A 17361-nucleotide genomic window follows, 5' to 3' on the forward strand; every position below is an offset into this window, starting at 1 on the left:
AAACGAGGGAAGAGAGAAACCTTCAAAGCAAAGGAGGTCTCATTGGAGATAGTAACGATAGTTTACCGCTGGTTACAAAGGAAACATATGAAGGTGGAAGAGAAACAAGAAACCTTAGATGTTTTCATTGTAATAAAGTTGGATGCACAAAGTTACAGTATTGGTGGCTTAAGAGAAGCACTGGGAAGACAGATGTGGTAAAACAGGGCAAGCTTGTGGGGGTCTGTTAAAGTGGCAAAGTAAACCATGGTTGAAATTAAAGATGTGCAAAAGAGTGTATAGCCTGTTCAAAGGCTGATTGATAAGCAAGTACCAGATTTCTTTAAAGATTTGTGTGGGTATGGTTTACTCAAGTGTACCGAGTGGAGTAGGTAAAGAGGTTAAGATCTTAAGGGTGAGAGATGAGAAGATAGTTCGGAAGGAGTATTGCCAGAAAAGGTGGTAATGTGTGGGATTAGTGGTGAAATGAGTCATGTTCCATTATGTAAGGCAAGGTTGGAGAGTCCGGTGAAAAGTGAAGTGGTGGTAGGAATAATAGAGAAATTATCTTTTCCAGGGATACAGTTTATCCTGGGTAACAATGTAGCTGGATCACAGTTGGGAGTGATGCCTACTGCGGTTGCAAAGCCAGTGGAAAAATCAAACTGAAGTGTTGCAGGAAGCATATCCTGGGATGTTTCTCAACTGTATCGTAACAAGATTACAAAACCACATATTGAAATAGGAGAAGTCAAAGAGTAAATAAAAGGAGGTTGAAGTTCAGTTATCAAAAACAATCTTTGGCCAGGTGACTGAGAAAGAACAAGAACAGATTGAGGACGAAGTGGATATCCTTAGTTCAGGAAAGTTGTTATTCAGGCAGAATAACAACAGAAAGATGCAGCGATAAAGCAGCTGTTTCAGAAAGCAAACACAGAAGAATCTGAATGTATACCAGAGTGTTACGACATTAAAAATGTCATAATGAGGAAGTGGAAACTGTCACACATTCAGGCAGATGAAAGTTGTATTACAATTGAGTTATAGAAAGGTGTTGTTGGGAGTAGTGGTAGGAGGTCATTTAGAACTAAGAAAAACACAAGCAAAAATGCAAAAACACTTTTATTGGCCTGGATTGCATAAGAATGTTGTAGAATTTTGTCAGACATGTCATACATGTCAGGTAATAGAGAAACATCAAGTGGTAATCTAATCAGCACCCTTAATACCCTTAATTACGTCATTTGAGGAACCTTTTACAAGGGTCCTAATTAAATATGTGGGACCACTCCCTAAAACTAAAAATGGGAATCAATATTTGTTGGCCACAATGGATGTGCCTACTAGATTTCCAGAGGCCATTCCATCACATAATATTACAGCTAAAAAGATTGTAGAGTTACTTCAAACGTTTTAGATATGGGCCACCCATAAAAATACAACCACATCAAGGATCAAATTTTACATCAAAGTTATTCAGAGAAATAATGGATAGCTCAGGAGTAAAGCAATTTAAATGAACTGCGTGCCATCCAGAATTGCAGAGAGTGTTAGTGTTAGAGTGATTCAGAAAACCCTGCAATTTAAAAAAAAATAGTAAGATTACTGAACGGGGGAAATTAGAAAAAGGACCATAATGTGCCTTATACTTATTTTATACAAAGGTATTACTTGCATAGACACTCACATATCTACTGGTATGGAAATTAAACATATATTTTAGATTTAAACAAGTATTTTTGAATGTATTGTGCACCTTGGCCAAAATGCAAACTGCCCTGAAACATGATGAAGAGGCCACAGTCTTTGGGAATAATAAGCCGCCAGTTATGTTACCAGAAAAGTCATGGAGAGGTCAAATTCTCATATTCCAGAAAATAGAAGTATTCACAAAATATATATTCAATTCCACTGAATAAAATATTAAATTCTTACTGATAATAAGGCAGAACGAGACAGTGGGAACGTCACCTTTTCAACTCTGTGGTATATGGTCAGAAAGCAACCTTTGAACCGTACGGATTTACACAAGTGAGATTGCTTAGCAACAGTGGATGGGAACTTCCGGGTCCTCTAGATCAATGAATTCCTAATTCTGCAAGAAGCTAGGATGCAATTGGCCAAGGTAAATAAAGTGTACCAATGCAATTCGAGCATCCAGTTAGGATGACATAGGAGAAGGGAGAACTGAAGTTATGAAAATGTATAACCCTTTTGCCATTGCATTGTAAACTTCAGAAAGGAGTTGGCGTGTCTGGCTGCTTTTCTCTCAGCACATCTTGGTCAATAAATATGTCTTTAACCAGTACACTGTTGTTTGCGAGTCTTTGTGTTTAGCTGGGTTCAGCTTAATACTTAGCTCTGAGAGAAAACCCACACTTCAGTTAGAATGGTGGCATCAAACTTTAAAGACCATGTTGAGGGCCTATAGTCAGAATTATCCAGAGGACTGCGATAAAGGACTCCATTTGTACTTTTTGCAATTAGGGATGCACCTAATGAATCAACTAAATTCACTAAATCTGAGATTTGTAACTATCTGCCAGCCCTTTGTAGTATTTGATTGAGAAATTCGGCTATTATATTTCAGACTGAGTAAACATCAGCAGCTTCTTCTGAACCTTCTCCTCTGAACCTGTGCCAACTTGAGTGCATGATGGGAATAATATTTTCTAAACAGGATTATTGATCTAGTTATTCCAGACTTACTTTGCTTAATATTTAAACCAATATTTTAAAAATCCCAAAAGCCTCACTCCCAACTTTATTTTTCTAACCTTAATAAATAACATTTCCCAAATGTCACAGTAATACTCCATAATAAATCATCAACTTGGTTGAACATTTTCCTTTATACCAATAAAATATTGTGGAACACAACCTATTTTGAGCAAAATAGATCTTATAAAAACAAATCACACCCTGGAAGCATAATTCTGACCATTGTGTTTTCTCTCAGCATCTGCTATCTTTTGGGGCTTCAGAAACACTTCTCTCTGGAAAGTATCCCTTTGCAGAAATGCAGTTTTTACACTGTGATGACCTCTGACCCAGCAGTATGCATGTACATATAGTGCAGAAAATTGGTAATTTTTAAAAAATGTCTGTGAATCTGTAATTGGCTTTATGAATGTATGTAAAGGACTTTTAAGCTTTTGCATCAACTGTAATTTGCTTGAAGAAGAAGACTGGTCCATGTGAGCTGGCAACCCTTGACCTGGAAGCTAATTTACAAAAGCCATGTGGCAGGCAGACACAAAGAAGAGTTGTAGATAAAGGAGAACTACAGCAGACGGAAGAATAGAAGAGCTGTGTGCATACGGCTATGGAAGATGGGAGCTAAATGGTGAGCTTCTGTGATGTAAACTCTCTCAGTATTGTCACTCTCCTTGTCTTCAACCCTCCATTCTTTTGTCTTTGAAAATTCCTATGCTATCTCCAATATCCCTTTCCTTTCTAAATTCCTTGACTGTAATTGCTTTCCAAATCTATGCCAATCTGTCCTGCAATTCCTTGTTTGAAGCTCTGCATTCAGAATTTCAGCCCTGGTAAATATAGACTGTTTTTTTTTATTCTGAGGGTGTTGCTGGCTGGGACAGTATTTGCTGCTCACCCCAAATTGCCCTTGAACTGAACATTTCAGAGGAGATCCACCCTGTTCCACCAGGGGCCCAAACATTCTAGGTCACTGTTTAAGAATGTCTACCAATCTATCGTCTGCTCACACTTTGGTAAATCAGACCACAAGGCTGTGCTCCTGCTCCCGGCTTACAAGCAAAAACTGAAACCGGAGAATCTATCGAAAGTTGTGCAATGTTGGTCTGAGGAATCATATGATCTCCTACGTGACTGCTTAGAGTCAATAGACTGGTCAGTCTCTGCGACCAGTCTGAACGAGTATGCCACTACAGTAACTGACTTCATTAGTAAGTGCGTAGAAGACTGTGTGCCTGTAGGGTCCATTCACTTGTCCGAATAGACAAAGTGACAGCACTTGGTACGATTTTTAAAATGGTTTTCTTATATTGAAAACTTAAAAAACAAATAACATGACAGGAGCGAGAGAGCGAACCTGGAGACTGGCTTTACAGCCAGGCCCTGCACAAAAACATATACTGAAAAGAGCGAAATCTGAGAACTGAACTGAGCCAATCAGGATCTCGAAAACAAACTGAACACAGTACCAAACTACATTTCAATTCTTATCTCGTTATTCGAAATGTTTTTCGCAGGTTGTCTCTGGAAAAACAATTCTTGCAGTTGTTGTTATTTGCCTGAATTGTGTACTCTTCAGGAATGCAGTCAATTTTCAGCTAACCTTTATTTAGCCTTCTGCGTTTTAAAATGTAGTCAAGTTAGTGGTCAATTTTTTAAGCTTAGCAGAGTTAGTTACATAGGCAGAAATATCTTAAAATGAAGTCTTTGCATAAACTGAAGCAAACAGGGCTAAGCAGCATACATAGGATCACTCAGTGCCAAAGAAGCAAATCCGAGTGTTTCCCAACCAGAAACCATGGGTCAATGAACAGGGATATCCACTGCCTGCTGAAGTCCAGGTCTGAGGCATTCAAGTCAGGCGGCCCTGACCTATACAAGAAAGTACAGTAAGAAGTTTAACAACACCAGGTTAAAGTCCAACAGGTTTATTTGGTAGCAAAAGCCACAAGCTTTCGTAGCCTTAAGCCCCTTCTTCAGACTCACCTGAAGAAGGGGCTTAAGGCTCCGAAGGCTTGTGGCTTTTGCTACCAAATAAACCTGTTGGACTTTAACCTGGTGTTGTTAAACTTCTTACTGTGTTTACCCCAGTCCAATGCCGGCATCTCCACAAGCCAGATACGATCTACGGAGATCCAAAGATGCCAAAGGATAGTACTAGACCAAGCTAGAATCCCAGGCTAGCCACACGGACTCCCACCGACTATAGCAAGGTCTGCAAGTCATAATAGGCTACAAGATGAAGGCAGGCAAAATCGCCGACTCCAATGCACCCCTCCCAATGAGCTTAAGGCATTCTATGCCTGTTTTGAGCAAGAGGTCAGCGAGAGCACACCCTCCATCCCGGAAGTCTTGGACGAACCTGTATCCGAGGTCATCAGAGCAGCCTTCTCAAAAGTCAACCTACAGGAAGCAACTGGCCCAGATGGGGTACTCAGACGAGCACTCAAGTCCTGCGTGGACGAGCTGGCAGGGTATTCACAGACATTTCCAACCTCTCTTTACACCAAGCTGAGTTCCCTACCTGCTTCAAGACGACGACCATCATCCTGGTACCAATGAAAAGCCAGGTAGCATCACTTAATGACTATCATCTGGTGATTCTGACACCATCATTATGAAGTGCTTTGAAAGGTTAGTCATGGCACAAATCAACTCCTGCCTCCCAGACTGCCTGGATCCACTACAGTTCGCCTATTGCCACAGCAGGTCCACAGCAGACGCCATTTCCCTGGCCCTACACTCAACCCTGGAACACCTAGATAACAAGGACACCTATGTCAGACTCCTATTCATAGACCACAGTTCAGCCTTTAACATCGACTTCAGGAAGCATAGTGTGGAGGGCATGCCCCTGTCTATATCAATGGGGACAAAGTAGAAATGGTCGAGAGTGTCAGGTTTTTAGGTGTCCAGATCACCAACAACCTGCCCTAGCCCCGCCATGCGGACGCTATAGTTAAGAAAGTCTACCAACACTTCTACGTTCTCAGGAGACTAAGGAAATTTGGCATTTCCGCTACAACTTTCATCAACTTCTACAGATGCACCATAGAAAGCATTCTTTCCAGTTGTATGACAGCTTGGTGTGGCTTCTGCTCTGTCCAAGACCGCAAGAAACTACAAAGGGTCGTGAATGAAGCCCAGTCCATCACTCAAATCAGCCCCCAATCCACTGGCACTGTCTACACTTCCTGCTGCCCCAGAAAAGCAGCCAGCATAATCAAGGACCCCATGCACCCTGGACATACTCTCCATCTTCTGAAACAGAGGTCTGAGATCGCATAACAACCGATTCATAAACAGCTTCTTCCCTGCTGCCATCAGACTTTTGAATGGACCTACCTCACATTAAGCTGATCTTTCTCTACACCCTAGCTATGACTGTAACACTACATTCTGCACTCTCTCCTTTCCTTCCCTATGTACGGTACACTTTGTATAGCGCGCAAGAAACAATACTTTTCACTGTATTATAATACAAGTGACAATAAATCAAATCAAAACAGTTAAAAGTTATTCACATTGTTTTGGTTCTGGAGTCATAAGACCAGACCAGGTAAGGATGGCAGATTCCTCCCCTAAGGATTGGTTTTACCACAATCAATGACTGTACCAAGGTTACCCTGACTGTCCTGTAGTTGCTGGGTTTGACGTTAAATAATTATTTGAACAACAGCGTATTATCTGCAATTTTCCAGTCCTCTTGGAATCATTTCCATATCCAAGGAGGATTAGACAATCATGAAGAGGACATTACTTGCTTTATATTACAGCTTATTAAATTCGAGCAGCCATGGTGGGATTTGAATCCACGTTCCCAGAACATTGGCCTGGGCCTCCTGCTTTCTAGCCCAGTAACATTTGCAGTACGCCACCATCTCCCCCTTAGCCCTAACCGATGTAACGATTTCTGTGACCGGGCCAAGATTCATTGTCCTCAATTGCTCTTTTTTAAAAAAAGTTGGTTGACCACACCATACTGTCCAAGTGCCTGTGCTTTACTGCCCAGATCAGTGGGGCTGCTTTGTTTGATTCCACAAACAATGGTACAATCATAGTCCAAATATCTCCAGCAGCCACTTTATTTCATGCTGTCACAATGTTATCAGAACCCCCCCCGCCCCCCAGGATAAATCTTTGGAATCTCAACTATTCCATTGCACTCAGCACTCCTTGCAGCCTCCCATTCCATCCAAAATGCTGAATTCTCGCACACTGTTTAAATTGAGAGTTTCATGTACAGCGAGTACTGACTGTGCATGCTGCTGTTTCAGTAACAGGCTGGAAATTTCCTTTAAATGTCCTTACCTTTGCCGATGTCAACAGCCAAGCGTGTTCGTGCAAAATCCAGGGGATATACAAAACAGAGCGATGTGGCACCTGCAGCTCCTCCAGATGCTAAATTTGCTAAGAACCATTTTCCAAACTGAAATACAAAAGGAAAAATTATTGCATTTGTGATTGTTTGAACTGGTCATTAACACTTTCAGTTGTAGCTACCCATTTTGTTTTGTCAACAGTTGTCAAGATTTCTGAACATGGTGCATCTATTTATCTAATCAATACTTGCTTAAGTCACTGATGTTACTTGGAAGTTTTACATCTTTTCAGATTCTAGGTCTGGTATATGGATTAAAACTCAACTGTAATACAAAGCAAAATTACATAAGCAAGAAAAACAGAAGAATCATCAAAAATATGAAACTGTACTGCATTGTTTAAGATCCATCACTATAACCACTGCTTTGACAAGCCAAACACGAGATATTCTTGGGAAAGTAAACACATTCATATTAAAGTAGAAACATAGAAAATAGGAGTAGGCCATTCAGCCTTTCAAGCCTGCTCCTTCGTTCATTATGATCATGGCTAATCATCCAACTCAGTAATCTGTTCCTGCTTTGCTGAGTATATTGGCGACTACAACATTGGGGAATAAATTTTGCCATGAAAATTAAATCTAGCCTTTCTATATTTCTAGATTTGCCAGATTTCCCCCCTCCCCGTATTGAGGAACCAACTTAGATCTAGCCAGACTTGGTCAAACATTCTGCTGGAATATGCAGGGATATACTGCAAGATTATCTTCATGGGGTCAGATGGCTGTGTGCAGACCAGTAAAGGTTTACCTGCAAGAAATTACACAGTCACACTAAGATGTAGTTGGCTTCTTTCCATTAACAACATCACCAGAGTAGTACTGAGAAGAGAAAACATGAGTTCTCATGGCATGAGAATATTGATATAATTTTATAACAGAAAGGCATAATAATATAGCTATTTTTGCTGAAACCAATTGGAGATGTACTTTGACTGACATACTTTGACAGGCATGTTGTTTTCATAATAATGGCAGGGTCCATTTCCAGTTCATATATCTTCACGAAAGGTGCTTGGCAGACATGTTGCTACCTGCATGGATCATGATATGCAAGGTTCACCTAGTAAGGAATCCTTCTCACGTCTATGAAAAACAGTCCACCTTCTCCAATCTATCCTTGTGGTTGAAATTCCTCATCTCTGACACCATTTTTCTAAATCTTTTCTGTAGTCTCTAAAGTATTTTACATCCTTCCAGAAGCGCAGTGCCCAGAATTGGATGCAATACGCCAGATGAGGCTGAGCCAGTGTTTTAATAAAGGTTTATTGTAATTTCCTTGTTTTTGTACACCTTTGCCTCCATTTATAAAAACAGAATCTCATAAGTCTTTTTAACCACTTTCTCAACCAACTGCCATCTTCAATTTGTATCTCAAGTTTCTCTGTTACAGCAATCACTTAAGAATTGTATCCTTTGGTTAATATTGCCTCTTCTCATTCTTGCCATTTCTCTATATTAAATTCCAACAGGTCTTTCCATTCCACCAATTTCTCAATGTCCTCTTCATGTTTATCACAATCCATCCCATTGTTCATTATATTACCAAGTTTTGTATCATCTGTAAATTTTGAAATTCTGCCCTTTACACCCAAGTCTGTCATTAATATATATACACAACAACACAGCAGTGGTCCAGCGGAACCCCACTCTACACCTTCCTCCAGTCTGAGAAACTACTATTCATCATTGCTCGGTTTCCCGCAACTGTCCTTTTTGTTCAATGGGCTTCAATTATGTTGGCAAATCTATTATGTGGCACCATACCAAATCAATTTTGGAAATCCCTATGAGCAACATCAATTACATTACACTCATTAAATCTCTCTTTACCTCGTCAAAAAACTAAACTCAAGTTGGTTAAACATAAGGCCTCATTGTCACCAATCTACCTGTTTCTGATGCAGCAGGCCATGACAGTATTGGTACAGTCCTTGTGGAGGCAAAGCTCTGCCTTCACAATGAGGATACCATTCATCGTGTTGCGTGGTACTACGACTAAGCTAAATAAATCTAGCAACTTAAAAATGGGCATCCGTGAGGCGAGATGAGCCAACAGCAGCAGCAGAATAGTATTCAACCACAACCTGTAACCTCATGGCCCAGAATATACCATTACCATCAAACCAGGGATCAACCCTGGTTGAATGAGTGCAGGAAAATGCTGTATGTTCAGGAGATCTTGCGAAGAGGTTCTGAGCCTTGTATAGTTGAACATTAACTTTTTATTGCTAATATAACTATGTGCATATATACACAATATCCCCAGCTGTAAGCTCTCTCCATGCTTGCATCTATGCAGGTTTCTGTCCAGCCCACAACTGACCCTAGAGTCAAGTCATGTGTCACATTAACACAACCCTCCCCCAGGAATGGCAACCAAGTTCCTTCAGGTGTATGAATGAGGTATGACCTTAGCTGGTCACCGTCTCTCCTGTACATACACATAGTCTAAGCCATGAGCTAAATCCATGCTTGCTTCTAGGTCTCTGTCCAGTCTTCACCTGATGCGTCTGTCAGGTGTTTCCTACATCACATTGTGGGTGGCACTGTTTCCCAGTCCCACATTAACCTTTGCTATGCCAGATACCCTTACACTACAGAAAGTATATCAAGAGCAGCACCAGGCATACCTAAAAATGAGATGCCAACCTGGTGAAGATGTAACACAAAACTACTTGCAAGCTAGATAGCAGATGCAGCAGAAAGAGCTAAGCAACCCCACAACCAATGGATCAGATCAAAGCTATGCAGTCCTGCCACCCAGTTGTGAATGATGGTGAACTATTAAGCAACTAACTGGAGTAGGAACCTTTGAAAATATCCCCAACCATAAGGATTGGGGAGTCCAGCAAATCAGTACAAACGACAAGACTGAAGTGTCAGCAGCCACTTTTTGCCAGAAAGGCTAAGTGGATGATTTGTTTGGGCCTCCAGCTGAGATTCCAACATCACAGATATAAGTTTGTCACATTATAGCCTTGGTCCAAACATGAATAAAAGAACTGAATTCCAGAGATGAAATGAGAGTGATTGCCCTTGACAGTATTTGACCAACTCAGGCATCAAGGAACCCGAGCAAGATTTAAGGCAGTGGGAATCAGGGAGAATATATCTACTGGTTGAGAAAGATCTAGCACAAGGAAGATGTGGTTGTTGGAGGCTTATAATCCCAACTCCAGGATATGATTATAGGAATTCCCCAGAGTAGTAGCATCCTTGGCTCATCGTTTTCAGCTGCTTCATCAATGACCTTCCTTCCAACAGGAGGTCAGATGTAGGAATATTCATTGATAACTGCAGTATTCAGTACCATTCGCAACTCCTCAGACATTGAAGCAGTCCATTTCTATATGCAGCTAGACATGACAACACTTAGGCTTGGACTGATAACTGGCAAATGACATTCAAGTCACATAAGTGCCAGGCAATGACCTTCTACGCCAAGTGTGAATCTAACCACTGCCCCTTGACATTCAATGGCATTATTACTGTTGGATTCCCACATCAACATCCTGAGGGTTAACACTAACCAGCAACTTAACTGGACCAGCCACATAAATACTATGGCTACAAAAGCAAGTCAGAGGCTGGGAATTCTGCTGCAAGTAACACCTTCCAATTCCCCAAAGCCTGTACATTATCTACAAGTGACAAGCCAAGAGTGGGATGGAATACTCTCCATTTGCCAGGACGAGTGCAGCTTCAGCAACATTCAAGAAGCTTGACACCATCCAGAGCAAAGCAATCCACTTGATCAGCACACCATCCACCACCGAGGCAAAGTGGCAGCTGTGTGTACCATCTACAAGATATACTGCAGCAATTCACCAAGACATCCCAAAAGCATAACCTCTCCAACTGAGAAGGCCAGGAGTAGCATACCATGTGCAGCTCTCTCTCCAAGTCACATACCATCCTGACATATAAATATATTACTGTTCCTTCACTATCACTGGATTTTGCTTAACAGCCTTGTAACTACACTACATGCTCTGCAGCAGTTCAGGAATGTGGCTCACTATCACCTTTTCAACGACAATTAGGGATGGGCAATAAATCATGGTCTTGTCAGTGATGCCCCAATTGCAAGAACTGATATTTAAAAATTTCTTATGTAGCTGGACAGCCATGTTCTCTGTCTCCGTACATAGATTATATTTTTGGTCCCGGATCAACCCCACCATCCTATTAGTACCTTTTATCCTTTTTATATGCCTGTTATGTTTGTTGCCATCTTCTTTTCTCATCCTCTCTTATTTCCTTTGAACTTTCTATTTTCAGCCTGGTTGTCACTTGCATCTGTCTTACCCATTTTCTGCTCCATCTTACTCTATTTTGTTTGTCATCGAGGGATCTCTGGTTTTGTTTGCCCTATCTTTCTCCTCATTCCCAAGAACTAGGTCCAGCAATGTTTCCTTCCTCTTTGGGCTTGAAACACACTAACCAAGAGAATTCTCATGAACTCAATTCAGAAACTCTTCTCCCTCTCTGGCCCTTTTCACTATTAGTACCTGAGTCCTTGTTGAGATAATTTAAGTCCCTTCATTGTTATTATTCTTTAGTTCTTGCATCTCTCTTTGATTTCACTGAAAATTTGCTCCTCTATATCTTTCCCATTTGTTGGTGGTCTAGTGGGCAGCATGGTGACACAGTGGTTAGCACTGCTGCCTCACAGTGCCAGCGACCCAGGTTCAATTCTGGCCATGGGTCACTGTCTGTGTGCAGCTTGTACATTCTCCCCATGTCTGTGTGGGTTTCCTCTGTGTGCTCCGGTTTCCTCCCACAGTCCAAAGATGTGCAGGTTAGGTTGATTGGCCATGCTAAATTGACCCCAGTGTCAGGGGGATTAGCAGGGTAAATGTGTGGAGTTACAGGAATAGGATCTGAGTGGAATTGTGGTTGGTACAAACTTGATGGGCTGAATGGCCTCCTTCTGTACTGTAGAGATTCTATAAAAAAATGAATACACCTAGTAGTGTAATGACACATTTCTTAGTTGTAACCAAATACATTTTCTCCTTGGATCCTCTTTATTGCTCAATTGGTCAAGTATTAAGCCTCTATTTGCAGACTTGCCCATTGTGGCATGATTTTCACAGTTCACTATGTGCAAAATGCAAATACAGACCAATGTGTCATCAATCAAGACATGGCAACAATCTTGAGATTTGCCTCAAACAAGACACTGCTTATGATTCCAGTCCTTAAATTTAATGAATAAAAGTATCCTGGATTCTTCCTTTAAAATCCACATATCATTACAGTACTGTTTTAATCCAAGGCAGAAGGATTTATAGTGTATTCAGCATTAATGAAATAATATTCCAGATATTTGTGATAATACGCTAACATTTAATCATACCTGTTTCTCTTTGTCAATTCCTGCCATAAATATTTGCTTGTACTTGTCCTTGAAGGCAAAGTTCAAAGCCTGAGTTGGGAAATATCGAATCACATTCGCTAAGTTGCCACGCCAAAAACTCAGAAATCCTAAATAGAAAGAACTCGTGTAAGAACCACTTGCAAAAATGGAAAGCAAAATCATCATTAAGATTTGCAGATTGTGTAAATTAAACTCAGATCATCTGGTCTCCAGATAGTCCGAAATTGGACATACACTCCAAGGTTGCACAACAGTACCTCTCGAAAGCGACTCCATGGGAATTATCCAGCAAGTGTGAATTTCTGATGGACAATTCCCCTGCACCAAGGACCCTTTCCAAAAGTCTCCAATGTACTAACCTGGATGGTTCCTGAGGAAACATCATATAGATTAAAACCGTCTTAACGCCTGGGTAATTATACAACTGATCCTCCCCCCCCCACCACTCTATCCTCTGACCCTCCATGACCCAATCTGACCTGACCTCACCAACCGACTCCACTGCCTGACCCTCCAACTCATTCCTCTAACCTCCCCATCGCACCCAGCTTCAGCCTATCTCACCACCCTACCCCTTTACACACTTACCGTCTCTCCATAGCTTTTCAAAGAGTCTTGGGACACTTTTACTTACCAGCATATGGCAGCTAGTACTGTAAAAAGGAGTTATGACTTATCTTCCTCCAACAATCCAGCACTTCAAAGAAGCAGTTCCAATTCATGTACGCTCCATATTTCTGGCAAAACCGGGATCAGAAGTCCCAGCCAGAAATGTGGAGCTCTGGTGATCTGCAGAAAAATAGGAGCAGAGTGGCAATCTGAATGCCCCTCGTTGGAAGATTTGGGCCTAAATCTCAAAAGGCTCTGCAAAAATGTAATTTTGGGAATATGTGTTAGTTGAACAGTTGCTTTGTAAAGTAACTAATAACCTAGAACTGGGCTGCTAAGTAGCATAAGTCCCTAAATTGGCAGCTGAAAGCACATGCACACTTCCATTAGTTAATATAAAAAAATCTGATGTCCTTTAATGATGCATGAAACCACTGTATATGCAAAAATAGTACATTAGGCTATGTTTGAAGTACTTCCCCTCGAAGAATAATTTGCCTTGAGGCCAGCGTTGGCTGTACTCAGTGAAATAAAGCCTCGGGATTGCTTACAACAAGAGCTTCCCAAAGTTTAATTATTGTTCCCAGGTCTATCAGCTCTCCATGTACCCCTACCAGCATACAGGTTGCATATCTTAATTCCTTTAATGTCTAAACCTTGTTTAAAATGTACAAACTATAATTTACATTTACAGTTTAAACAATCCCTAAACAGTATCGTTCATTATTGAAAAGGCATATTGAGATTATTCAAGCATAGATGCTATTTGGAATGATAAGCGTCGTCAGTTGCTTAGTAAATTGGACAGTGAAGTACCAGAGGACCACAGGATCCCTACAGTGCAGAAGGTCATTTGGACCATTGAGTATGGATTCTCCGAAAGAGCATCTTATCGAGGCACACACCCCATGCCCGTAACCCCACACATTTACCACCTAATCTCTTAATCTTTGAACACTAAGAGGCAATTTCGCATGGCCCATCTCCCTAACTTGCACATCTTTAGACTGTGCAAAGAAACCAGAGCACCTAGAGGAAACCCATGAAGACACAGGGAGAAGGTGCAACTCCGAAGTGTCACCCAAGGTTGGAATCAAACCTGGCTCCCTGGCGCTGAGGTAGCAATGCTAATCACTGTGCCATCATGCTGCCCACAAAGCAATATTTCGTGCACTTCACTGTTAAGTGGACAATGCCATCTGCACCTGATTGACCCTACTTCAGAGTCACCCCTCTTTAAAAGCTTTCAGTCACAGTTTTTCAAATTGTTACCAATTGTCTGACTATGGGACTACTGTCTCATTGTCTGCTATCACTGAACACCATGCTATGGGGCTAGATGTAGATAAAAGTGGGAGCCATCCAATCATGAAAAAAAAGACCAAGATGGCGCCAGAGCATGGCAACTTCTTGCAAGCTATGCCCAGCATACCTTCTAATTCTATCTTTTACTCTCGTTCTTTATTCTAACTCTTGAAACTCTAACAATGCTTTAATTAAATCTCTTACAGATTTGGCAATCCTTAGGACCCTGAAGAAACCCGACCTGAAACTGACCCGGACCAACCACCCACGTGGGACCTTCTGCCAGCGCTGCAGTCCCAGGGCTAGGGATTTCCCTACACCAACTCCAAGTGCACAGGAAAATGCCCCAGAAGCCAGGGCCTTCAATCTGCCAGGCCCCAGTGACCAGAAAAATGCCACCAGAGTCTTCGCTCTCCAGACTCCAGCCGGCACTCCCTTGGCTCCTGCAGCTCAGGAAAACACCGAAGCTGAGGCCTTCACTCTGTCGGTCTTCACTGGCCAGACCTGCATCCTTGGGGCGGGAGCCTTCTCCTCCTCAGCTCCCACTGAACCCAGTGGCCTGACCAGCAAGCCTGGAGCCAAAGCCTCCACTCCACCAGCCCCCCCACCCCATTGACCCAGAGAGCTGTGACGTCCTGTGGATCCCAAGCACTCCCTCAACTCCTCCCTTCTACAGTCATCCCACACTCCTAAAAATCTCGTGCCGAGAAGTCACTAACACTACTCTTTTAAATTTACTCGTGGGTCTGGAGATCCTGACCTCCGAAGGAAAACCATGACCTGGCAGTGACCCAGAAGACTCCAACACGTGGACCCAGACATCAGCACATCTGTGACTGCGACCCCAGAAACGTCATCGACTTACTGGCTCTTGATCCATCTATACCGGAGCGTGGTCTAGACTTCCTCCAATCTCCGAAGCAAAACCACAGCCTGACAGTGACCCGGAATGCCTGACCTTGCAGATCCATCTACCGATGGAAGAACCACAAACAAGGCAACAAATCCTCCATCCACACATCAACCAGAGCGAAGAACCTCATTGGACGCACCTATACTCTGAACACCGCATACTACTCTCAATGTTTCCCAGGCCTGAAAAAACACTCCAGGAAGTGTGGGGAAAATGTGCAGGTCAGAGTGAAATAATGCGGTCCCAAGGCCCCATTCCCTAGCTTACTCCTAGCAAATGTCCAATCTCTAGAAAACAAGCCAGACGCCAGACTCACTTTCCAAAGAGAACTGAGGGACTGCTGTGTGCTCTGTTTCATGGAGACACGGCTCACTCCTGTTTCACCGGACTGTGCTCCATAAACTGAGGGCTTCTCAATCCATCGAATGGACCGCACAACAGCCTCAGGCAAGACTAGAGGAGGTGGGGTCTGCCTTCTAATCAACACTTCGTGGTGCCTAGACGTAGCTACACCGGCGAGTTTCTGCTCCCCGGACCTAGAATTCCACCCCTACTACCTTCCGCATGAGTTCACCTCTGTTGTACTGACAGTAGTTTACATCCCACCCCATGCGGATGTGAAGACGGCTCTGGATGAAATATACACCACCAGCCTTGAGACAAAACATCCTGAGGCCTTGTTCATCGTGGCCGGGGACTTCAATCAGGCCAAGTTCAAGAGCGTACTACCAAGATACCACCAACACGTCTCCTGTTCCATCAGAGGCCTAAACATCCTAGGCCACTGCTACACAAATATTGGAAATGCCTACCACTCTATCTCCCACCCACGCTTTGGTAAATCAGACCACAAAGGTTGTGCTCCTACTCCCAGCTTACAAGCAAAAACTGAAACAGAAGAATCCATCAAAGCAAGTCGGGCAATGTTGGTCTGAGGAAATTGGATGATCTCCTCTCTTTCCTACTGCTTACAGTCAGTAAACTGGTCTGTATTTAAAAACTCTGCGACCACCCTGAACGAGTGCGCTACTACAGTAAATGGCTTCGTAAGTGTGTAGAAGTCTGTGTGCCAAGAAAGCAAATCCACGTGTTTCCCAACCGGAAACCATGGATGAACAGGGATATCCACTGCCTGCTGAAATCCAGGTCTGAGGCATTCAAGTCAGGCGACCCTGATCTATACAAGAAATGATGTGGAGATGCCGGCGTTGGACTGGAGTAAACACAGTAAGAGGTTTAACAACACCAGGTTAAAGTCCAACAGGTTTATTTGGTAGCAAATGCCATTAGCTTTCGGAGCGCTGCTCCTTCGTCAGATGGAGTGGAAATCTGCTCTCAAACAGGGCACAGAGACACAATCAAGTTACAGAATACTGATTAGAATGCGAATCTCTAAAGCCAGCCAGGTCTTAAAGATACAGACAATGTGAATGGAGGGAGCATTAAGCACAGGTTAAAGAGATGTATATTGTCTCCAGACAGGACAGCCAGTGAGATTCTGCAAGTCCAGGAGGCAAGCTGTGGGGGTTACTGATAGTGTGACATAAACCTAACATCCCGGTTTAGGCTGTCCTCATGTGTGCGGAACTTGGCTATCAGTTTCTGCTCAGCGACTCTGCGCTGTCGTGTGTCGTGAAGGCCGCCTTAGAGAACGCTTACCCGAAAATCAGAGGCTGAATGCCCGTGACCGCTGAAGTGCTCCCCCACAGGAAGAGAACAGTCTTGCCTGGTGATTGTCGAGCGGTGTTCATTCATCCGTTGTCGTAGCGTCTGCATGGTTTCCTCAATGTACCATGCCTCCGGACATCCTTTCCTGCAGCGTATCAGGTAGACAACGTTGGCCGAGTTTCAAGAGTAAGTACCGTGTACCTGGTAGATGGTGTTCTCACGTGAGATGATGGCATCCGTGTCGATGATCCGGCACGTCTTGCAGAGGTTGCTGTGGCAGGGTTGTGTGGTGTCGTGGTCACTGTTCTCCTGAAGGCTAGGTAGTCTGCCGCGGACAATGGTCTGTTTGAGGTTGTGCGGTTGTTTGAAGGCAAGAGGTGGGGGGTGTGGGGATGGCCTTGGCGA

General features: G+C 42.8%; 1 protein-coding gene across 1 annotated transcript in view; it reads right to left on the minus strand.

Annotated features, from left to right (window-relative positions):
- LOC144479148 (ADP/ATP translocase 4-like) overlaps window positions 1-17361 on the minus strand; it is a 103644-nt gene that overhangs the window by 41737 nt on the left and 44546 nt on the right. Inside the window, exons 2-3 of the mRNA XM_078201126.1 lie at window positions 12441-12568; window positions 7006-7123 (exon numbers count right to left, since the gene is read on the minus strand). Coding sequence (XP_078057252.1) covers window positions 7006-7123; window positions 12441-12568 — 246 coding nt within the window. The remainder of the gene's footprint in view (window positions 1-7005; window positions 7124-12440; window positions 12569-17361) is intronic.

The sequence above is a fragment of the Mustelus asterias genome, chromosome 1, assembly GCF_964213995.1.
Source record: "Mustelus asterias chromosome 1, sMusAst1.hap1.1, whole genome shotgun sequence".
Lineage (NCBI taxonomy): Eukaryota > Metazoa > Chordata > Chondrichthyes > Carcharhiniformes > Triakidae > Mustelus > Mustelus asterias.